Consider the following 25,222-nt stretch of genomic DNA (forward strand, 5'->3'; position numbering starts at 1 on the left):
AACAATGCCTGGGGACCCAAGGTTGAAGCACAGTGAGTTAGGGTGTAGTACCCATTGGAACAGGCAGAATTTTAAAGCCCATTTTGAAGAGATCTTCTAACCTTGTTAACTTTTCCCTTGCTCTTAGAAGGGTGGTAAAACCCCAAAGTCTTACTCCTCTTTTACTCCCACTTAGGTCACTATACCCCTCCTTTTTACATACATACCTATGAGGTCCGGAATCCAATAAAAAGAGCAGGTTTGGGCCCTTCACACTCTAAGCCATACCATCGCTTCACATCCTCTTCTTCACACTCAAGGAATATCTCAGCAGGATGTTAGAGCAAGAGGCTGCAGTAAGAAATTATTTTTCCGTTGCTGCCATCCTAACTCAAAGCAACTGCAAGGGCAGGTTTGTGAGTCCAGAAAGCTTAAGAGTTCCTGGTCCTGGCTTCGGACTTCAACTTACACGTATACACATAGCTACAAGGATGCCTTTCCAGGCATGGAATAGGTTACTGTATTTTATCCTTTCTTGGGGGGTTTCATGACAAATGCTATGCCCCGCTGCTTTATTTTCACCTTAGAGGAGAGGGATTCTTATTTCTTTAGATTAAGGAGTGTGGATGTATTAGCATATTAAGATCAAATTCACCTCTGGATGTACTGCATTGCATTTATTAGACTGTAGTGCTTGGAACCTCATTTTCCCCCATTGCACTGTAACAAATCTTATCTTTTGAAATTGTCTTTGTTGTGATTATGAATTTCTGGGTTTAGAATTGTTTAGGTACATTTCCAGAACAGCACACATTATGACTCACACACAAAGATCCACCTCTCACACATGCGTGTTTGGGTTTGTGTGTAAATCATGTATACATGCACGTTCCTAGAGACACATATAACAGATATTACAATTGTGCCACTACTGGGAAAGCCCCATTCAGCATGGTTCAAGGCAGTGGAGGCTGGTCCATTAGGGCAAACAGGGCACTGCCTCCACCAACCTGTTTGTCCTCAGCTTGGCCCACCTGCCTGTCCTCATACAACCAGTTCAACAGGTGGCACTGCCAGTCAGCTTCCTCCTCCTTAGCCTCAGTTTTGCCATTGTAGAACTTAGCAGAGAGAAGGATAGTAACAAAATTAGAACTAGTTGGCTTCGCCTGTAAATGGCTCTGGCTCCACTTACTGTTGGTCTCCCTGCCTCCCACCCTACCAGTCCCAATAGGTACCAGCCACCACTAGCTGAAGGAGGTGGGGTTGGAAAGGAAAGCAAGGCCACCATCCCGAGGGCTATTTAAGACTTATGTGGCCTGAAGGAAGACAGAGACAAAGAAGTCCAGGTTGTGAAGCTCACACTATCAGCTCCTGATAAGATCAGTCAGCCAGCCTGGAAAAATGCTGTTCTATAGTTTGTAACATTGGTTTTAGTGTTTTAAAATTGTAAACTGTCTGGGCAGCCTTCACCAGGTGGCATTTAAACACATGCAATAAATCAATAAACTGCCAGCCTAAGGATGCCAGAGCAGATTCATCTCCACAACACTGCACCAGCAAATAGCTGTTGCTAATTATTCCGTGCCACCACCTATTATTTTTTAGCAGCAACCCTATCCTACTTGCCTTGAACAGCACTTTCCCTTGTGCACCAAGCAACTACACCAGAGGTTAGATAAGGCTGTTAGTCATAAGCACATAAGACCCCTGCTGGATCAGGCTAAAGACCCACTTGGTCCAGCATCCTTCCTGTTCTCACAGTGGGCAGACAGATGCCTAAGACAATTGCACAAGCAGGCCTCCTGAAATATAACGGTTGTAAGTAAACAACTTTGTTGTCACATTGTCAGGATAAAACCCCCACTGTTGAAGGATCATTGGTCAGGCTGTGGATCTGAAGGAAAATAAAGACCAAAGAGCAACCTGTTGAAGTGAGAAATAATGTAATACAAATGCATAGATTAGGAAAAGGGTACAAAATAATATCCAAGTGTTTGGATATCCCAGGGAGCACAGTTGGATCAATAATCAGGAAATGGAAGCTAAATCACACTACCCAGGCACAGCCAAGAAAAGGCTGTCCCTCAAACTCAGTGCTCAAACAAGGAGACTTGTGAGAGAAGCTACAGAGAGGCCATCAATCACTTTGAAGGAGCTACAGAGTTCAGTGGCTGGGAGTGGAGTAATGGCGCACCAGTCAACCATATCAAGAGCTCTGCATAACACTGGCCTATAAGGGAGGGTAACAAGAAAGAAGCCATTACTCCAAAAGTACCATCTGAAAGCACTCCTGGAGTTTGCCAGAAAGCATGAGAGTGCCCCAACTGCAATGTGGGAAAAGGTTTTGTGATCAGATGAGACCAAGACAGACCTTTTTGGCCAAACCTCAAAACGCTATGGATGGCGCACACCTAACACTGCCTATGCCTCTAGACATACCATCCCTACAGTGAAATATGGTGGTGGCAGCATCATGCTGTGGGGATGCTTCTCATCAGCAGGGACTGGGCAACTTGCTTCAGTCCATAAAAAACTGAAGCTTGGGAAGAAATTCAACTTTTCAGCAGGACAATGATTGCAAGCACAAGGCCAAAGCAACATTGGAGTGTCTCAAGAACAAAAAGATGAATGTCCTACAGTGTCCCAGTCAAAGTCCTGATCTCAATCCCATTGAGAATCTGTGGTGCTCTTTGAAGATTGCAGTCCACAAGCAACATCCAACCAACCTGAACGACTTGGAGCGAATGTACCAAAAAGAATGGACCAAAATCCCTCTGACACTGTATGCAAAGCTGGTATGTACCTACCCCAAAAGACTTAAAGCTATTATTGCAGCGAAAGGTGGCTCTACCAAATATTAATGTGTGGGGGTTGCAATATGTTTCAGTTTTTTACATTTCTTACAAACATTTCACAACATAAAACCAATGTCACCTTACAATAATTGATTTTAAGTTTCAGTGTTTCAAAATAAAATTTCATACAGAATGAAATTACAACGTACCATTTGTAATTCAGTAATATGAGAGCATTGATTAGGGTTCTGATTACTTTTGCAAGGCACTGTAGCTAGGTGTGTACGATGCTTCAGAAAGAAAATAATATGGCACTGAAATTGAGTCATTTGATCTAAGGCAAAATTTTATTGCCTGTGATTCAACATTGGAAAAGCTAAAGTAAAACGTCGTCAACAAAAATATTTCGCTTTGAGAACTGGACATGTTGATGACTTGTAGGAACTGTTTGGTTCTTGGTTTATGAGCTATGACTCTAGGACATAAATGAAAGACTGCTGAATGCTTCCCAGATTACTATTACAGCCACAATAATACGGATAGTGCTTGGTTTTTGTTTAGTTGTGAGTGTTTTTTCAAAATTCACTTGCAGTTGTAATTCTGTGTAACATTTACACTTATTTAATTTTGAAACAAGGTCAGTTCGGATATCACAATACACTATGGTTTATTTTGCAAAAATGAACCACAGGGTCATTTGCTCCATCTCCTCCAGCAGAGCTGTAAGCTGATCAGAAGCTCTCATTTTACATCTGAACCCCTAAACTATGGCTAAACTTAATTATATGTTGAAACAAGCCAGCTTCATAATGATTTTATGTTGGTTTGTTTCAAATAAACCAGAATCAAGATTAGTCAGTTTGTTGAGTTCAGATGAAACAAACTGCAGTCAGTCAAAAATGGAAGTAAAGCTTCTGCTCTTCTCCTTGTGGCTGCACTCTTGGAGAAAGGGAAGGAGAGAGTTTGCAAACCCAAGGTTCAGTGTAACCTGTTAGTATGGTTTATCATGACATTTGAACCAGTTCACAGTAAAAATATTACTGTGTTGAAACTATTATCATTTCCAAGGTGGCCTTTCTGGTGGATTTGACATGATGAGAAAGGGGCACTCAAGTTGATATTGATGGAAACTAGTTTTTACCCAATGATTTAGATTTTCATAACTTCAGGTTCAGCATTTTTGAGACAGATGAAATTAACCTAGACTACTAAAGTATGAATAAGATGGTTTCAGTCTTCAAATCCCAATTTCCTACTTCATATGTCACAGTATAAAAGAGAAAACAGAGAATCATTCAATTTCTAAAGCTTCAGGAATCTGATATGAATGATAGACCAGTTTCTTAGATTATTTTACTTCCATCACTGGTTATACTGGGGGTGGTGAATCACTGGTGTATGGGCCAGAATTGGCCCACAAAGCCTTCTTTTTGGCCTGCCAGATACCTACTAAAGCTGTTGTTGGATTTGGTGGTGGCAGCATAAATGACAGAAGTGGCTCCACTGCTAGAGAAAATCAACAATGCAGTCATTGGGTGAAGACAGTATTGGCAGTTGAGAGTCATCTACTTCCAGTTTTGAAAATGCTCAGGAATCTCCGTTTGAACACTTCCAGTTGCCCAGAGAACATCTGAGGGCCACTGGGCAAAACCTGAAGCAATGTTCTTCTCACATGTGCCTGTGTGATGTACACAAGAGGGCAATGATGCCCACTTTGAAAAAGTTCACCACTGTCATATTGACAAAGTACAAATAAGGCCCTTGAGCCAAAAAAAAGTTTCCCATTTTTTATGTATATTAGAAAATCTTTCCACAGTGTTAAAGACTGGCCAAATATTTAGATTAGAGCATTACTATACTAAACAAAGCTGGGCTTAAAGCAACACATTAGACTGATTTTGTGTAGTCCTTAGGCCACTGCATGGGCAGGCTTAAGAGCACATAGGGCATCTCTTTTAGGTCAACTATAAACTTTTTAGCCAACAACATAAAACTTACACTAGAACCATAGTTCTTTATGAAGACTTTTAATGGACCAATCATGAAGGAGATTATACAATATCAAATCCCTGAAACACACTGACAGCAAACAGAAAGAATGATGAAAGCTACTTTAAAATGCAAGAAAAAAAACACACAATGAGGAATACCTTAGTTCCCATAGAGAGAAACTGAAGTCCTCCAATAGACTTTTTTTTCTCAGTACTGAATATAACATTCAATTTTGCTTCCAAATCAAAATATCCACAAAGGAAGATGAGCAAGCCACTATACAGTGACTAGCAGTGGATAGTTCCAGATCACTCTTCAAGCTTCCCTTCAGAGAAAGCTTCAGAATGTAATTGAGAATAAGAACATAGTGAAAGAGTACTGTAGCCTTTGAGAGGAAACTTCTGTGGCACTGTCATTTCCCATATTGTGTCTTTCTTTCCTTAAGTTTAATGCCCTGTAGAGACCCATAATTCAGTTCCTCAGTGAACGCTTTAATCCCATGACTGTGAAAGTAGCAGCAGTAAGTTTTTCATAGACAAGGAACATCAGTGCAGCCGTGAGGACTGTTTGGAGCAGCTTTGCTTCAAGCCCTTTATAGAGACCTGCTAATCCAAAGCGCCTATAAAGAAACAGATTTAACATATAGTAAGAAAGTACTTTCCAGCTGTAGCAAAATTCTCTTTCCGTTTCCAGGATATCATAAAATATGTCTGTCCCTCTCTCCACCATCCACTATTAAAAGTTACTTATGATTTAAACATTTGTCCTCCAGGTGCTACTGCTTCTTTGTAAAGAGTGGGGCTGAGCGGACAATTCAGAAGAGAAGTGGCAGAAAGAGGGATGTTTAACTCTTCTTTCAGATGCTGATTTCTCCAAATTCCAGACTAGTGTAGGTTGCAAACAATGTTAAGTAAGTCAAATATTATTTAAATCAACTGATTCCAGTGCATCTACTGTGAGTATGAATAATGTTGTATATCATCCAATAACTCTAAGTTTTAAAACATGAATATACATTAAAAAGCCTAGGAATATTTTTAAGAAGTCTCTGATTCATAGAGTCGCCGTAAGTCATAGTCGACTTGGAGGGACATAACAACAAAACTTTAAAAAGTATCAGCACAATGATAACTATGTTGATACCAAGTGGGCCTCCCTTGTAAGGGAATTCCACCAACAGGATGTCACCACTAAGAGGCTCCCTCTGGTCAGGACCCACCTTACCTCAGATGGCAGGGGTAGCTGGAAGAGAACCTCCAAAAATGACCTCAATAAGTGGGTAGGTTGGGTCTGAAAGCTGGGCCGGGGAGAGAAGTTATATTTTGGAAATAATTAGCTGGTTTTACTTAATATTTCAAGCGCACAAGATCAAAAAGTCTTCCTACAGACAATTATTGTTCTTGGGTGACTGTTTTAGCATTTTAGAGGTAATATTTTTAAATAAATAAAGCTTTATATAGCTATTTAGCCATTTATGGTAGTTTAACATGGATATTAACTGGATAGGACAGAAGCCAATATTAAGATCCATATGGACTTATTGTCAAAAAGGAAAAAACAAATACAAAACTCACTTTATTCTCTGTCGAAGAAGGTACATAATATTCTTAAGGCTGCCTAGTCTCTTGTTTTCTGGGTTCAGCTGGTGACGTCCAAACTGAAAAGGAGACAAAATACAATTGTGAAATCTAGGAAGTAGGCAAAGTTGCCTAGTGCATCCAATAAGGGGGCCATACACTATGCAGTTAATACTCAACAGCAGTTGTATTCGTTTTTCCTGAAAACAGGTTTTTTCTATTATTTATCAGAAATGTAAACTCATATTTGCTGCGTTTTGTTTTTGTTTTTAACATACCGTATTTTTATTGACTATCATATTAACATGGAGTGACAAAACAACAACAATGGATACATAGCCTTGGAGAATATCAAGGTATCAATCTAGGTCAAATCCATTGTTGCATTTTTTTGCAAGCACAACATAATGAAGTACATTAAGTAATGATTATGACTCATACTCTTACGAAGCAGCTTCCTAAAAGCTTCTCTAGGCTAAGGTACAATAAGTTGTGCTCATCTACCACAACAACGAATTAAAAAGGAAGAAATGTTTGTCAGTTTGAGTTCTAGACTACTGGCCAAAGGCAACTGTATAAAGAAACAATGAAATAAAAAGTGATCTGGTATAACAGATACCCACCCGTAAAATTGACTGCACTGTCTGCATAGGATAAGTGAGAGTAGTGGCAATTGCTTTGGCTATTGCTCCAATAACAAACGCATCCAGTGAAGAAAGCTGAAACAGTTAATAAATAGAGAAAAGGTTACATGACTGCAGAAAGAAATCTGAGCTTAACAAAGGGAATAAAGGAATAGGTTTTATAGGACCAACATCTGAAGTTAGAATTTAATTGAATCCTTTGCAGGCCTTGGAATCTCACCTGCAGTTGCCTCTTCAGAATATTCCGCTTAAGACCTTCATAGAGCATGAACTGTATGGCAGGATTGAACACCAATAGCAGTGAGGGGAAAGTACCATTCCACAAAGCCAAGATTCCTTCATCTCTTACTATCTGATGAAAGGCATCTAATGAGAAAGATACAGAAGGGCAACAGTAATCATTAATATTCAGCAACAGTCTGTGTGCAGAGGAAGAAATTACACATTTTACATGCCATCTTGTTATCCAGGGATCTATTTATTAGATTTATTTCTCCCAGTAGGAGCCCAGGGCAGGATGAGGAACCTTCTTCTTTTACCTATTGGATGTCACTGATCTACAGAAAAAATAAATCAGGAGCTGAGCCTAACCTCAGCAGGGGCCTTCCCTGCCTGCTTCTGGGCTTCCCAGAGACCTACATGTCTCTCTCCCTCTGGGCTTCTTACCTCTTCCCGCATAGCCTCACCATGTAGTGGTCACAATCTTTAGCTGACACATACGGTGCTGCCCCCTGCCCCCCCCCCCCAGAATCAATACAACCTTTCCTTTGGCATCTACCAAAAACACATCAGTTCACATGTACTTCAAAGCACATGTGGAGAGACAAGAGTGGGTTGACTTTAAAATATATTTTTTTAAAGAGAGAAGAGCATGGATACTGATGTTCTCCATCCCTTATAGTTTGTCAGTCTATAATAATTTACAACAGGGGTGGAAAATAGAATCCAACCGACGGGATGAATCTTGAGCTATCCCACCCCCACATGGGCCACTTCTACAGGTAAGTAGGTGAGGCTCCCCAACTGTCAATCAACTAATATCATGAACATTTCAGCATTATTTAATGTGCCATGCTATCAAGTGAGCCTTTGCAATTCAGCTTACACTGTAGTCATTTGAGAACTCTCTAGTGCAGCCAATCCCAGCAGGACTTGGGGCTTATACACATGGGAGCATAACTTCATGCTAAAGACACGGTTTTTACCTCCATTTTCTGCTTGCACCATCCGCAGTAAGGGCTCAATGCCAGCTGCAAACATGGTGTTTTCTAGTCACACTCGAGGGGAAGCATCAATCACGCAGTTTTCTAAAGACCACACTCTCTAATTTAACATTTCTACTCCATCTTGTTACCTGCCAACTGAGCATGCTCACTTTGTTCTACCAGTAAGTTTCATTTTAAAAACAACAACCCGGAAGTGTGATTATTTGTATTTTCACTGGTACAATACAACTGAAATATAAATCTTTGTTTGAGCAGTGTTATGCTTTGGGCACAAGTTAGGGGGGGGAAATAAAATCAAGGCACCATTTTCAGCAACATAAAAAAGCCTTGCAGAATGGGAGAGAGCAGCCAAAACTTTCTCTTCAGCCACAGGAAATGAAATGAAAGGAGGAGGAGGGAGGAGGCGTGGAGAGGGGAACGACTGACACACCCACCTAAAAGCATCAGAGCAAAGCCTCTGCAAGCCCTAGAGATACGGAGTTAAGATGTTTTTTCCTTCCCTTTTTGGATTATCAGAGGATTGGGTTAGTACAGATTTACGGGGGGGGGGGGGAACTGTGGTACCTTCTATTTCCAGTAACATCATATGAACCATGCAAATTAAAAGGGGATGTGAGTAGCACCAGACACACAGTAAAACCCTGTGTAGATGAGCTGTTGCTATCAGTGCTATCAGGATTGGCTACAGTAGGGAGTTCTAGCTAAGGGCAACATGAAGGCAATGGGCCTCTAGATGCCCACAGACTCCTGCTTTCCTTATACAATTATTTGGCTTGGGAAATGGCACACAAGGTTGACAGATGTAGGATGTAGAGAGGGAGAAAAGACTGGGAGCAGCCAGGCATCAGGATAAGTATCTGTATCATCATGAATAGAGCCAGATGCTGTACTGGCACAGAAGTTTGAAAATTGACAATGTGTATGTACAAATGACATGGGAAGTGGGAAGAAACTTATGTATTGACAACAAGGACAAAGATACTACAAAGGGTTTTATATTTAAATACAAGGTTAAGAGATGTGTAATGCATATTCAGTTATAAAGTTTGCAAGACTATTAGTGATGGGAAGCAGGTACCAAGGTGCTGCAGGAGTATATATAGCCGGGGAAAGATGAAAAATAGACGATTTCCACAAATCTTGCATATGAGAGCACGAGAGCAGCAGCGAACCTGCTGTCTGTTAGGTATGAGACAACAGTGGTGGGGTGGGGGCAGAAGGTGTATGCGAGAGCTTTTTGACTACAACCAGAGGAGAACTGCCAATTATCGCTGAGGCCAGAGGATGCTTCACTCTTTTTGTTTGTATTAGATTGTTTATTGTTATTTAAAAAATATGGTGGATAATGATTTATTGTTGATGCATTTATATTATTTTTGTTTTGTTATGCTTTGTTGTGACCTGGTAAGCATCATGTCTATGAAACAGCAGCATTCCAACAGTATAACAGAGGATGTAAAATTGATGAGTACGATGCATGTAGATAAAGGGTTGCTGGATGCAACAAGGATTGTGTAACATGAGAGTCAAAATGTTGTCAGCTAGGAGTGAGGAGTAGTGTACTTATGGGAAGGGGTGCCTACATTCTTACAGGGCATATAATCCCTATAAAGGAGAAAGTCTGGTGGCATGTATATGGTGATATAGTTTCAGTCAGCGTGACATTGATTCCTGGAAAAACTCTGGAGCAGATTATAAAGCAGTCAATCTGTAAGCACCTTGAAAACAATGCAGTGAGATTACTAGGAGCCAACACGGATTTATGAAGAACAAATCCTCCCAAACTAATCTTATCTCATTTTTTGATCAGGTAACCTCCCTTGTAGACTGTGGGAATGCTGTGGACATAATATATCTCCACTTCAGCAAAGCTTCTGACAAAGTGCCCCATGATATTCTGATTAGCAAGCTAGCTAAATGTGGGCCGGATGGAACAACTATCAGGTGGATCCACAGCTGGCTCCAGAATCGTACTCAAAGAGTGCTTATCAATGGTTCTTTCTCAAACTGGGTGGAAGTAACGAGTGGGTACCACAGGACTCGGTCCTGGGCCCAGTGCTCTTCAACATTTTTATTAATGACATGGATGAGGAGGTACAGAGCATGCTTATCAAATCTGCAGATGATACAAAATTGGGGGGCATAGCTAATACCGTGGAAGACAGAAACAAAATAGAAATGGGACCTTGATAGGCTGGAGCACTGGGCTGAAAACAACAGAATGAAATTCAACAGGGATAAATGCAAACTTCTACACTTAGGAAAAAGAAACCAAATGCACAGTTATAAGATGGGCTCAGCCATACGACATGTGAGAAGGATCTTGGAATTGTCAATCACAAGCTGAATATGAGTCAACAGTGTGATGTGGCTGCAAAAAAGGCAAGCGCTATATTAGGTTGCATTAACAGAAGTATAGTTTCCAAATCGCATGAAGTATTAGTTCCCCTCTATTCAGCACTGGTTAGGCCTCATCTTGAATACTGTGTCCAGTTTTGGTCTCCACACTTCAAGAAGGATGCAGACAAACTGGAACAGGTTCAGAGGAGGGCAACAAGGATGATCAGGGGACTGGAAACAAAGCCCTATGAGGAGAGACTGAAAGACTGGGCATGTTTAGCCTGGAGAAGAGAAGACTGAGGGGAGGTATGATAGCACTCTTCAACTACATGAAAGGTTGTCACACAGAGGAGGGCTGGGATCTCTTCTCGATTGTCCCAGAGTGCAGGACACAGAATAATGGGCTCAAGTTGCAGGAAGCCAGATTTTGACTGAACATCAGGAAAAACTTCCTAACTGTTAGAGCCATACTACAATGGAACCAATTACCTAGAGAGGTAGTGGGCTCTCCGACACTGGAGGCATTCAAGAGGCAGCTGGACAGCCATCTGTTGGGAATGCTTTGATTTGGATTCCTGCATTGAGTTGGACTTGATGGCCTTATAGGCCCCTTCCAACTCTACTATTCTATGATTCTATGAAGTTCTTGTGCTAATGGAACAACTTTGTTGGATACAGCCCCGTTTCATTAAAAATATTATTGGTAGGGGACAAATGACTGGCATTTTCTAAGTTAATTTTTCAAGGGGGATAGATTGCCTGGAGCATGGGAGGCAAGAGTGATGGCTAAGCCAGAATTGGTTTTGCTGGTATACATGCCTCATATCAGTTGCAAAGTCAGGCTCATCCTATGACAGAGTAATGCACTTTAAGCTCTCTTACTGTAATATGTATGTCTTGATAATCCAATAGTTCACAGTTTTAGAATCAGCGCTGAAATGCATAATAGTAATGATCTTTCCCTGTTTGTATTTTAAATAAAAGCCGTCAATCAACAAAGCCATCAACAAGTACCAATAAGAACTCCATTAAGAGAAATGATAACAAATGCCTACCTACAATGCCTTTGTAGTTTGTTGGTATAATGTCTTCATTTCTAAATTTGGCCCCCTGGAGTTTCAGACGGGTGTTCACTACCCACAGGGGAGTAGTCAACAATACATTCACTATACCTTAGGCAACACAAACAAAAAGGTAAATAATAAGAGGCCTAATATTAAAAATTGGATTTAATCCTCATTTTAGCTCCAAAGCACAAAATAATTAAGATAATACAGGAAAGTATAACTCTCCACCCCCCCCCCAAAAAAGGGCAAGAAGATTGCCTTGCTCTAATTTTCACAATACTAATAGCTGGCAGGATGGCATGTGATGATGTACATAATCTGCTCAACCAAGCAGGAAAAGCAAGTTTGCTCTCATAACAGGTGCACACCTTAGTACTCACAAATACCTGTCCTGACTTGATGCAAGTTTCTCACATTGTTCTTTGTCATGGAAACATGTACTTCTTAATGAAGATCAGAAATACCAAAATATTTTTTAAATTAATGCTTCAAGAGGCTGTATGTCATGTTTAGATTTTACTTATGTTTTCATTTTCACGACAAGTGACATACATTAGAGTAATATATAGAGTAGCACAGGTAAAAGAGTACATGAAATGTAATAAAAGCATCTCATTTGTCTTTACAGATACAAAAGAAGAAGACTGTATATGAAGAAAGGTAACAAGTACAGCTTAGATAAGACCAGGTTTCCCAGACATTTAAAATATACTGCTCCAGGAAAACAGACTGCATCGTATGTATAAATTGTCATTTATATACATCAGTTTATATACAGTGTTATATTCACATAGGTAACTACCTTTCCCACTGCAATCAAACCAGACTTTCTCTTTTCAAAACAAAAAAATCCTGAGGTTTCATTGCCAACATAAAGCAATAAACAGTCCACAAAGAGTGTAAATATCAAGTAGTCATATATAAAAGGATCTAAAGAAGGTAATGAAATTAAAGGGGAAAATTAAGTTGAAAGGACAAATGTGAAAATTATGTCTAAGTAGAAAGAGAAGAGAAAAATGACACAGTAACGTTAAAAACACCCAGATCTCATAACTTTAAACTACTTTCACAAATTGGAGTAACCCATTCAGACGTAACACAACTGATAGGATTCTATTACCTGAAACCACCCCAAGAATCAAGTCTTTTCCTGTGGTTGAATTATGGCCTTTGACCCACACAGCTTTTAAACTGTTAAATGTATAGAAATAGACAAAGTTGGAGCAACAAAGGCTGGAGATGACAGGAAACCACCCTCGATATGGTGCCAGGCTAAGGAACAAACAATAAAAGCAAAAAGTAAAGATCATGCAATCACCAAAGAAGCAAGAAATAAAGCAACAGCATCTGCAGCCTGTTTAAGAACCTGGCCAATCATCATATCTACCTGCAAGACAAAGCAAGTTGTTGAAAATATGTTTTATGAACAGGTACAACAACATATATTTTACCAGTAGGAATCCTAACTTGGGAATAAGTCTAACTGAACTCAGTGCTACTTACTTGTGAATATATATGCAAATGACCGGAAAGGTTTTACTGATGGACAAACAGAAAATAGTAACTAAAGTTGGAGGGGGAGAAACAACAATACCAGTTGTTTCCTGGCAGAAATAATTCCTTATCAAACTGACAGTTACTACAACTATTCCTTATAATTATTAGGAACTTTATTCGATTCACACCAAGGGCTGAAAAACTTCTACATGTATTTAGAAGTATCTAGCTGGTTGGGTCTATTTCAGCACTTTCTATGTCTGCCTGGTGGTTCTTCTGGCAGCACTAGAAGGAAACAGCATTGCAGCACTTTCCTACAATGGGAATGCATGATCCACTGTATTTATAGAAACAGTATTTTGAATTACAAAGATGAAATCAACATTTTTTGTATTGTACTTTCTATTTAATTTCAGTTTTTCAAAGATTCGTTTTTATTAGATCAGAAAAGACCAAGGACTGGACTCCCTCCCCAATGCACTGTGCACCAAGTTTCTTAAGCAGAATTTGGAAGGGCTGGTTGTGGCCTTGGTTTGTGCACATTCCCTGTGCAACAAAAGTTACAGGGGCTTTAGAAAGGCCTGTTATTAATCACTAGACTCTAGGGGTTGGGCTTATGATGAGCCCAAGTCACTTAAGCAATTGTGACTGGAAAACATTGTACGCTGTTTTATAAAGTCTCTTTGCAAAGGAGCGGTACATTTTTAGGGTGAAACTCTTTCCCAGAAATACTGGACAAATAAAGAAACTACTATATATGAAGTAGAGGAATGCAGTCCAGATGAATGCTGAACACTTGCGAATATTCACACACTGCAAAAAACTACAAGGTTTTGTACTTACAGGCCTTCTTCTTTTATTATCTCCAAAAGAACTGTGTGTGTTCTTTTAGATTTGCGTTTTTCATCAACTGGAAGACAAGACAAATCTTAACCCTTAAAGAAATAGAATAATCTCCATTTCTCATTCCAGTATTGTTCTAAGAGCAACTTCAGATGCAATGGAGAAGCAGGGGGAACAGAATTTACTAGTGCCTTGCATTTCCCTTACCCAGGCTTCTGTCTCTCAACCAAAATAAAACTTTTGCTCTCCCCGTAGTGGATGGATGCACAAAACACAAGAAATCACTCTTCCTTTTTCTTAATGTCTAAAACTGTCTTGAATTCATGGTTAACTAATTTATGTTCACTCCGTGTGTTGACAAGATTCTTTCCCAGTTCCCAATATCAGAAGCATTCTCTGCCTGGTCTCTAAAAACCAAATGCAGAATTAAAAAAAAAAAACACGTAAAAAAAGATAAACACTTGAAAACACCTCCATGATCCTTAAGGCAGCTTCAAGAATTACGCTAAACACATCAGCCTCTGTCTTTTAAACACTGGAGGTACACATAAAGATTCAAAACAATGCCTGTATGTAATATGAGAACATCTTGTGTGTCTATTCATGGGAATAAGCATACTAACAGGTCCACCATTGCAGAAGTAATATACAGATATCAATATCAGAAATTTGAAATGTTTCCAAGGTGTCCAGGATTTTTCAGGTTCTAAAAGTATCAGTTCTAAGGAAGCGGTTTATTTTCTGAAGACTTGTCACAGCAAGTAGAGCGGGGATACATGTGCCCAGCAACAGGATTTTTACCCTTATCTTGGTTACTATTCATTGATGAAAGAACAACATAATGTGTTTCTTTGGGAATATTTAAATCATTAACACAAAATTTCTTCTGACCTAAGGAAAAATCCGTACTATTATAAAATGCTGGTGTCAGAATTGCTTTAAAGATTACTCGGATTGGGGAGAACTGGGTTCCAAGTCCTGATCAGCCATGAAGCTCATTGGGTCGCCATGGGCAAGCCATTAGCTTACAGCTTAAACTACTTCACAGGATTATCACAAGGATAAAATGGGATAGTCTCATGTATACTGCCCTGATCTCTTTAAAAGGAATGGCAGGAAACAAATCCAATTAATAATAAAGATGTCAGACTGAAGACATGATACACAAAGGGAAATATAACAATATACATTTGAATATCCATATTAAGGCAATACATTAGGTCAACTAAAACATCACAAAATACTGTGCAAGCTTTTGAGTTCTCTAGAACTCTGTATCAGCTGACTGGCACTAAAACACATCTTCAAAAGAGGTTGCTGTTACCAATTATTTATTATTTAGTTATTAAATTTATATCCCGCCCTTCCTCCCAGCAGGATCCCAGGGCGGCAAACAAAAACACTAAAAACACTGTAAAACATCATAAAAACAGACCTTAAAATATATTAAAACAAAACATCTTTAAAAACATCTTTTTTAAAAAAAAAGCTTTAAACACTGGGCTCCTGCTGGGAGGAATGATGGGATATAAATAAAATAATAAATAAATAAATGACTAAGTAAATAAAACTTGAAAAGCCATTCCAACACAGATGCAGACTGGGATAAGGTCTCTACTTAAAAGAGGAAGGTCTTCAGTAGGCACTGAAAAGATAACAGCAATGGTGCCTGTCTAATATTTAAGGGGAGGAATTTCAAAGAGTAGGTGCCACTACACTAAATGTCTGCTTCCTATGTTGTGCAGAATGGACCTCCTGATAAGATGGTATATGCAGGAGGCCTACACCTGCAGAGTACAGTGATCAACTGGATATATTCAGGGGAAGATGATCTTTCAGGTATCCTGGTCCCAAGCTGTACAGTAGGGCCCCGCTTACCAGCATTCCATTATGCAGCATTCTGCTCATGTGGCGGCTTTCAATTCAGGGAAATTCCCCATTTTAAAGCCGGTTTTGAGCTTTTACGGCGTTTTGCGTCATTTTCGTGCGACGTGGCCCATTGCAGTCAATGGGTTCCGCTTTACGGGGATTTCCGCTTTACGGTGGGGGCCTGGTCCCTAACCCGCCGCATTAGCGGGGCCCTACTGTATAGGGCTTTGTACACCAAAACCAGAAATTTGAATTTAGCTCAGTAGCTAGTGGGCAGCTAATGCAATTCTTTCAGCAGCAGGGTGACACGTTGGTGATGCCCTTTCCCAGTGAGCAGTTGTGCTGCCGCATTTTGCAGCAGCTGCAGCTTCCGGACCAACCTCAAGGGCAGCCCCGCATATAGCGCATTAGAGTAATCCAGTCTGGAGGTTACCAGTGCACGGAGAAAAGTGATCAGGCTATTCTGGTCCAGAAATGGCCATAGCTGTCTTACCGGCCAAAGCTGGTAAAAGGCACTCCTAGCCACGGAGGTCACCTGGGCCTCTAGCGACAAAGATGGATCCAGGAGCACCCCCAGACTATGGACCTGCTCTTCAGAGGAAGTACGACCCCATCCAAAGCAGGCAACTAACCAATTATCCGAACTTGGGAACCACCAACTCACAGCGCTTCCGTCTTGCTAGGATTCAGACTCAGTTTACTGGCCCTCATCCAACCCACCACCGAATCCACGCACTGGTCCAGGGCTTGCACGGCCTCTCCCAAATCACGTTACAGAAAAATAGAGCTGGGTATCATCAGCATGCTGCTGACACCTCATCCCAAATCTCCTGATGACCACTTCCAAGGGCTTCATATAGTTAAACAGCATGGGGACAAGATGGTACCCTGCGGCAAACCACAGCACAACTGCCAGGGGGCTGAAAGGCAATTGCCCAATGCTATTTTCTGAAAACAACCCTGGAGATGGGATCAGAACCACTGTAAAACAGTGCCTCCAATACCCATCTTGCCAAGTCAACCCAGAAGGATACCATGGTCGATCGTATCAAAAACCACTGAGATATCAAGTAAAAATAACAGGGTCACACTCCCCCTGTCCTTCTCCCGATAAAGGTCATCCATCAGGGCAACAAAATCCAATTAAGTCCCATAACCAGGCCTGAACCCAGACTAGAAAGGGTCAAACTAATCTGTTTCATCCAAGAGTACTTGCAACTGCTGTGCCACAACCCACATTCCCTAAAACGATCAGCTGATCAGCAGTGAGAGTGACCTCCTTTGAACTTTGACAGGTGACAATCACCTCACATCACCCACCTGTCAAACGTTGGCCCAGGGGGTGGGGGAGATGGGCAGTTCCTCACTCTTCAGCTAGACAGTCAACAGAACTAGGGGGAGGGGGACACAAAAAGTTTGCTGATTGCAAAGCTATGGCATCTACATCTGATCACAAACTCAAGGTGCTTTGAATGTGCAATCTGAATCCTGCAGAGCACCTAATACAGCTTCATTTGTATATCTGCTACCTTCTCTCACATGTCATATTAAGACCGTGACGAGATGCAGATTCCATGGCTTCACCCATTAGCCAGCTTTCCCCCCCGCTCCCCGCCCCTTCCGTTTACCAACTAGCCTGATGGAAAGTTCTGGAGAACCTGAAAGTTATTTTGTGACATTATTACTGGCCTCACAAAGGCATTGCCCTAATATGGTTTTTGGCATTTTTCCTATGCGCCAACATGACTGCTTTTATTTTTGTATGACATAGTATATATTTGCTTACCTTGAAGTCTTAGTCTAGCTGTATCCAGGGGGAAAAACACAGTCATTGCAGTCATACTACCCTAAAAGGTTTAACAGATAAGGTTAGCTTTACTGTACCACATGGGTTTTTGCAGACCTGTAATAAAGCTAGAACAACTATTAATAAATACCTGAGCAAAGAAGCCACAATGTATCTCTATTTTTAATGATCTTGTTAAAAAAAATACTTTTGCAAGACTAAGGGTATGAATCTAAAAAAAATTACAATGAAAATAAAGTTCCAATTGATATAAATCAGGTTTACTTTTAAGAGAATGCATTTAGGATGAAAATCTTGCAAAGAACCAAAACATGCTGAATTAGATGAAAGCCACAATGTTTTATAAATATATCTATAGCCCATAATATGGAACAGCTAAGAAAATATTACACTACATGAATCATGAAATTCCTACTCAGTAGAACCTACTGCATTAATTAAATACCATGCTGCTCACGAAAAGCTACAAAGCACAAAGGTATTGTACTGCTTCCAGAAGACAGCTAGAGTTGGGCTATAGGAAGTCCTTAGGATGGTGGTTCCCAACCATTAAAAGTACAGGACCCCCTTTATAATTTTGACATCCCCCACACACACTTATTGTAATTTTAGCCTCTGTTAATTGAAAAAATGATGTGTGGCAAAATCACATCTCCAAATATCCCTTTCTATTAAAAGGTCCCGGCAGACAGGGAGGTGTTGCTTTCTTTTCTTAATGCAAAGGCTCAGCCTTGCCCTTTTGTAACAAGATCAGTATCCCCCTCCTCCCCACACGTAGTCTGAAGATGTACAGTCCTGTCTCCCAACACCAGTGGGTTACAGTGTTGGACTATGATCTAGGTTCAAATCCCCACCCAGCCATGAAGCCCACTGGGTGATCTTGGGCCAGACACAGTAATAATAATAATAATAATAATAATAATAATAATAATAATAATAATAATAATAATAACAGAATCAGTGTGGTGGGGATGCTAGATTGTAAAGACAAAAAGGTGGATAGATTGAGTAGGGAGGTTAGTGCTTTTAGGCCTTGGGATGATCATCAGAACTGATGACTTGGTTAGCGTGCACTTGGGGAATGAGAGTGGAGCAAAAGATGGATCAGCACATGCACACACACAAACGCACCTGCCCCTCCTGCAAGCATCTGGGCATTTGGGAGCAGGGAAGCCAATTGCCGCAGCATCTTGGAGAGATTGGGGGGGGCAGAGTGTAGGTGGAAGAAAGGGGGGGACGCTGGCACATACACTTAGCTTCAGAGATGGGGGGGCAAGCAAGTTCTGAGCTTCCTCACTGCTCCTTGGCTCCATCTGGGCTGAAGGCAAGATCTGGGCAGCCTCGCAAATAAGAATAATTTTTAAAAGGAGGTGGCAGTGAAGCAGGAGTCAAGAAAGGCAGGTAGGCTGGCTGCCAGAAAGGAAGAGAGAAAGCAGCCTTTCCTTGCAGCCTTGCTTCTTTTTGCTTCACGAAAAGCCCTCTCCTCTCTTTCTGAGTAAGGTTGTCATCAGCAGTGGCAGTGCAAGGAGATGGGAGTTGGTGATAGTAATCCCTTCTTCTTCCTGGTAGCTCCACCCTCAGCCTCCTTTTGCATCTGCCACATGTTTTATAGGCAGATGGCTGCCCCTCTGGATTACTTCATGGCCCCCAGGTTGGGAACCACTGCCTTAGGATAAAGGCAGCCACGGAACCTCCCCATGCACCCTTGCAGGTCTGACTTCATAATAAGCTCAGGAGGGCATTACCAGTCATTCTTAAAGGTTGTGATGGAATATAGGGAGGAGGGGTTCTCCTAGATATGCTGGGAAGATGTTGTTTAGGGCTTTCAGGACCATAAACATTGAGTTTGTGCAGCAAGAGAGCTGCCAGAACAGACACTGGGAGATATATATAATAGGTACAACCCATGCCTGTAGCTTCTCATCCATTATTTTATAAATTAATATTATAAATTAATTTATAAGTAGTATAAATAATAAATAGTATTAGCACATTACTGTACTAATAGTAACTATAAATGGGTAGAGCAGGAATAGGAGTGAACTTGTTTTATCTGCCCACTGACTTCAGGCTTGTGAAGCAATGTTTTAGTATCGTTAAAGACTTCATATGATTTTAAAAATCAGTTTGAAGCCCTTCCCTAGCCATATGACCGAAAAGTCCTGGTAATTAGTGGAGAAATTAGGGTACTTTCCTACACCTATATAGCTGCTTCTTAGGTACGTATTCATTGCACATTAGTATTGTTTTGCCAAAAAAAAACCCTGCCCCCAAATCCTTTCTAAGTGGGACATTTCTAATTTTTTGAAGAAAGTAACTTAGGAGTACCATAATATGCATATAAAGGTTAATATAAATAACCCACATTTATACAAGTATAGTTCCACTTCCCTCATTAAGGCTACTTTTAGTACCTTACACAGGGATAATCATCCTGTGCCCCCCAGGTGTTTTGGATTCCCTTTAGCTTCAGCCAGCATGGCACACAAAGGAAGCCACAGACCTGAACTTACAAGATCTGAAGAGGGTGGTTTATAACTGATGCTAATGGAGATTGGCGATTCGTGGGGTCACCATTAAGTCATAATTGACTTGAAGGCATATAACAACAACAATGGGAAACATGATGACAAACACAAAAGGTCATAACCAACAAAACCTCTGCCCTCTCCCTCTCCCTGACTCTTAGGCTATAAACATTTTCACCAGGTACCATATCATTTCTGTATGGCACCAAGCATTTTAGTATGACTCATGTGCTAGTCAAAGGTAGCCAATCTGGTGTCTCCATACATTTTGGATTACAGTTCTCATCATCCCAGACCACTGGCCCATGTATTGGGCAATACAATATTTCAGAGAGGAGATCAGGTCTCTTGCTCCCCAGGTGCATTCACTATAGCCGCCCAACTTTCCTTCTTTTTAAAGTTTGATAGAAATGTCTGTTGGCTTATAGGTATGTTCTTAAACTGCAAGGTTTTTTGACTATTAGTGAATTTCTCTACTTTTTAATCCAGGAGGTAAGAAATGGGATCCTGTGCAAGTTTGCTGAGAAAGGATTTATCATTTGCATGCTTATTGAGTTCAGTGGAATTTACTCCCTTGCAATCATGCTTAGGATAGGTAAAAATGACCATGGGGCAGGGGTAGGGGAGGAGGAGAAAGTGCAAGTTTGATCATTTGCATACTTGCTGAGTTCTGTGGGATTTACTCCCTTGCAGTCATGCTGAGGATGGGTGAAACTGACCAGAGGGAGGAGACGAGAGAGGGAGGGCTGGAGTGGGTAGGGGAGGAGGGGGAGGAGATGACAGGAGGAGGGGAGGGGAGAGGGAAGGAGAGGAGAGGAGAGAGGGGGACGGGTAGGGGAAAGACAGGTCTGATCATCTGCATGCTTATTGAATTCAGTGGGATTTACTCCCTTGCAAATCATGCTTAGGATAGGTGAAACTAACCTGGGGGAGGGCAGGGAGAGGAAGGGGAGGAGATTGGATGGGTGGGTACTGGGCAGAGGGAAAGCCCCTTTCCTTTCCCAAAGAAAAACCTTGTGGACAGTATCGTGTTTCAGGTTTCCCTCCACTTTTTTATTCCACAGCAGAGACATATAGTTTCCCACCCAAATTTAAACCAAAGCTGTCACTGGCCACTACCACACCAGATCTTTATTTCACTTTAGACAGTCAAGGCTTCCCCCAAAGAATCCTTGGAAGTGTAGTTTGTGAAGGGTGCCAAGAGTTGCTAGGGGACACCCTATTCCCCTCACATAGATACAATCCCCAGAAGAGGGGCTGACTGTTAAACCACTCTGGCCACTGGAGCTCTGTCAGGGGAATAGAAGTCTCCTATCAACTCTCAGCACTCTTCACAAATTGCACTTCCCAGGATTCTTTGGGGGAAGCCATGACAGTTTAAAGTGGAATAAATGTCTGGCACAGGTGTGGCCCCGATTAGCCAAGCCAAACAGCTGTGAGTCTGGCTTTTAGAACACTGACAGTTGGTTCTTACTGAACATGCCCATGCTTATCATTGACCTCAATGTTAAATTTGTTAAATCAAAAATCAGACAGGCATTTTTTAAACTTTTAAACTGCAGTACCAGATGAAGGTCAGATTATGGGGCAAGGTCAGTAATAGGATTACAGGTACTCTGTGAACATGACTGATTTTTAATTAATTTCAACAAATTATGAGACCTCTGACAGAAAAAAGTCCAACAGGGGTCTGGATTTTTTTCTTATTTTTTTTACACTTTGAACTCTCTATTTTCTCCGAGTGTTTTGTGTATTGCCATGAAAACTTAAAGGGTTGTTAAGCAAGCGTTTCTGAGTTCAGGACTATACGTTTTGTAAGGTTTTGTTTTGAAATGAGCTTGTGGGAAGAAGCAGAATGGCATGGGGAGTATTTTCAATTTAACATAGTGGAATGTGAAAAATCTATGCTACCTATAGTATACAGCCACTCTTGTGGCTGTAAAATTAATAGGATCTAAAAGAATATACAAAGTACCAGACCATCAATGTACATCAGATATATCTTATTTGCATTATCTGCATTATTCTGTATTATTTCTTGTAAGTTATTTTATTTTGAGTCTGAGAGAATGCTGTCCATTTGTGAACAATGATTCTAGAGCTGAGAAGCTCTTTCAGAAGGAAGTAGAAAAAAACTGCTAGCAGAGTTAAGTATCCAACTGAAGGAGGAATCCTTTCCTTAGAAGAAACAGAGGTTGTCTGTTTCTAGTTCCTGTTCCCAATCTTATCTGCCTTCCTTCAATCAGCCAGTGGTTTTTTTACCCTGATCTTCTATGAGGGATCCTTGTAGTTCAGTCAGGTTTGCTGGCTACATCCAACAACACTCTAGCTTCAAAGTCACTGGTATCTTAAGGAGCCCTGTCATAAAAGTTGGTATGTTGCATAATTTTTCTTTTATGATTAGAACAGTTGTGGAACAAACAGCTGAAAAGGCAGGGGGTGAGAGAAAAACTGATAATCCTGGCACCCCAATAATATACAGCACAGAACAAGTGGGTGCAAAGAGAAAAAGTGAAACAGTATAAGCAACCTATTACTAGATTACTACAATTATTACTACCATAGATAAGGTGGGAATATAAAGGGCAATTCCCTAACCCTTTTATACATCTTTTGAACTGCACTTAATCTTACAAAAAGTTGCTTCTCTCTTCGGTTTTCCCTCTGCTGCTGAACGGTTTTGGCATTTTCTAAGAAAAGCAACGTTCAAGATTCCACAACAAATTTGGACGTCTGAGTTTCATCAGATAGGCCTCTTAACCTTAGACAGAAACCCAATCAGGTGAATACAGACAACCGGGTGATAGCTTACCAGAATGTGCACTTGGTAAAACTGGTTACCTGTAACGTCCTGTTTCAGAGGCGAAGAGAATTATCCCACACATCCACACCCCATTTTTTAAAAAATAAAAATTTAAAAACCCACAAAAACCAGTAACACAGAAGTAGTAAAACTATCCTCGTCACTTAGTAGGGCATCACCGACGAGGACTTTACTGACGGCACCCAAAAGCATACAGCGGCCGTTTGTATTCACCCGTCCACGGCGCTGTTTGAATTTGGAGAGAGGCGCCCGCTGAGGCAAAAGTTAGGAACGAAGCTCTACCTCGAATACGCAATACAAAACGATCAAGTGCCGTTTGTTAACTAGCCTGCGATGTAGAACGAGCCCAAGACCCTCTCAACCTCCATCCCCGGAGCCCCAGCATCGAAGCTGTCCCTTATCTCCCTCACCCCCGCTTTCCTCGCAGGCTGTCACGGCTGCAGTCAACTCACCACAGCCCCAGCCACAGCATGGACCAAGCTCTCGTAGGAGAACACCCCTGCCATGACTGAACCTCCGGCGGGGCCCGACCGACGCCGCAAAATGCCCCGGCGGCATGGGTGGAAAGAAGAGAGAAGAAAGGAGACGATAGGTATGGAGCAGAAGGCTTCTCCGTCACCACCCCGGTCCATGACACACTATACCACGTGGCTCTGGCGTCCGACGTTTCTTTCCGCTTTGTACCAATCCCGCGGCAGCCCGTACAGTCTCGGAGCGGGTGGGAGGGCCAGTCTGACAAGAAGCAGCGCTATTCGCTCACTTGGTAAGTCAAACAGATGGAACAACCAGGGGCGTTTTCTCTTTGCTTCTGCTCTGGCGCGAGGATTTGAGTTACGGCGGTGACTACTTTTTCCTCCGTCTCCATGCCAGGTGGGATGCGCTGTTATGTCAGAGAGGATTCCCTCCCCGTCCCCTCTGCTTTGGTGTATGGTGTATCCTGGCTTATATCACAGTTTGGGATGGATACCCCGGTTCCTTATTTTTTGTTTTGACTGACACGAATTAAAGTATACTTGCTGTGTATTCCTCCTCAAATGTATCAATGCAAGAACACCTCAATGTACATATATTCATGCCATCTATTATTGATACTATTGGAATATTTCTATATGCTTCTACTGTGCTTTGCATTTACTATAAATGTTATTCTATCATTGTATTCACATTTATATCCTTAAAATATAAGAAATGCTCGTAGTATTGGAAATGTCAGAAATACAGTTTGAGATAAAGCCAGGCATGTCTATAACTTTCTCCATCTTGTTTGCAAAACAAAGCGCAGTGTCCGTTACATTGCTTGTATGTACTACGGAACCAGCTAGTTACCAAAGACCACTGATGACAGAGTGGTCTATAACATGTAGAGGATGTGTAAGTGTGAATGAATTTTTCTAGTGTTTATGGCTGAAACTGGAGGCTTGGAGGCACTGAAGGTTATTAAGGCAACAACTGGAGTGTGTCTGGAATACCGCAGCCATAAACAAATGTTACAATTCTAATGTAAATGAGTACCTTTAAAAGAGATCCCGTGACTAGCACCCTTGATTAGGCACCAAGCTGGTATGAGAAAGAGGAGATGCAGTCCATAGAAAATGTATGTGCCAAGAGACTGACATCACTACAAGTGCCAGCTTTGTTGTTGTTATGTGCATTCAAGTCAATTATGACTTATGGCAACCCTATCTCGGTAAAAATATCAAAACATCATCTGACTATAAGAACACCCCAGCTTCACCAGAAGATTTGAGACTTTTTCTACCACATCCTACCACCTGAAACTCCATGAACATGCCTCCTCCAAGTCTCTTCTTCCTCACCACAGTACTGGTTGGCCACCAGCTACTTGTGTGTATGAAAGATCAAGACTACTGAGCATACTTAATTTTGCATTTTACCATTCCTACAATGAGTGACTCACACAACTCCGTGTCAATTGGACATATTTGAATTCATTTTTTAAACTTTATCTTGACATGGTCCCAACACTCCTGCTTATTCCCGCTATCATCCAGGAGTGCCTTTGGGTTCATTGGTAAGACCCAATTCCCCAACACTACATGTCATGACATCATCATGCATTTATGAGCATTTCACAAGCCTGATTTTGATTCAGTAACTTTATTGTTGTGCTTGAAGGGGAAAGTCCCCCAATCATGGAGCTACATGATATGGGATATCCAACAAGTATTTGGGGTTCAGGGACATAAAGAAGTTTACGATGGGAGTTCAGGAAG

The 25,222-nt window shown here is 41.2% G+C and overlaps 1 protein-coding gene across 2 annotated transcripts; it reads right to left on the minus strand.

Moving 5' to 3' along the window:
- Window positions 1-4,785: 4,785 nt before the first annotated feature.
- Window positions 4,786-23,670, minus strand: SLC25A17 (solute carrier family 25 member 17). 2 transcript variants are annotated; one of them, XM_061639229.1, is made up of 10 exons: window positions 23,441-23,670; window positions 17,616-17,676; window positions 13,961-14,027; window positions 12,741-12,892; window positions 11,609-11,725; window positions 7,208-7,353; window positions 6,967-7,062; window positions 6,341-6,423; window positions 5,991-6,063; window positions 5,262-5,385 (listed from the first exon to the last, which is right to left on the minus strand). In XM_061639229.1, exons 1-10 carry the CDS (start codon window positions 23,618-23,620, stop codon window positions 5,359-5,361), a joined length of 1,002 nt encoding a protein of 333 aa, XP_061495213.1. In that variant the 5' UTR covers window positions 23,621-23,670; the 3' UTR covers window positions 5,262-5,358. The 2 variants fall into 2 exon arrangements, with proteins under 2 accessions (XP_061495212.1, XP_061495213.1); XM_061639228.1 differs by lacking the exon at window positions 5,991-6,063 and having other exon boundaries at window positions 4,786-5,385; window positions 23,441-23,666.
- Between the last annotated feature and the right edge of the window lie 1,552 nt (window positions 23,671-25,222).

Source organism: Rhineura floridana, chromosome 8 (assembly GCF_030035675.1).
Source record: "Rhineura floridana isolate rRhiFlo1 chromosome 8, rRhiFlo1.hap2, whole genome shotgun sequence".
NCBI classification, from domain to species: domain Eukaryota; kingdom Metazoa; phylum Chordata; class Lepidosauria; order Squamata; family Rhineuridae; genus Rhineura; species Rhineura floridana.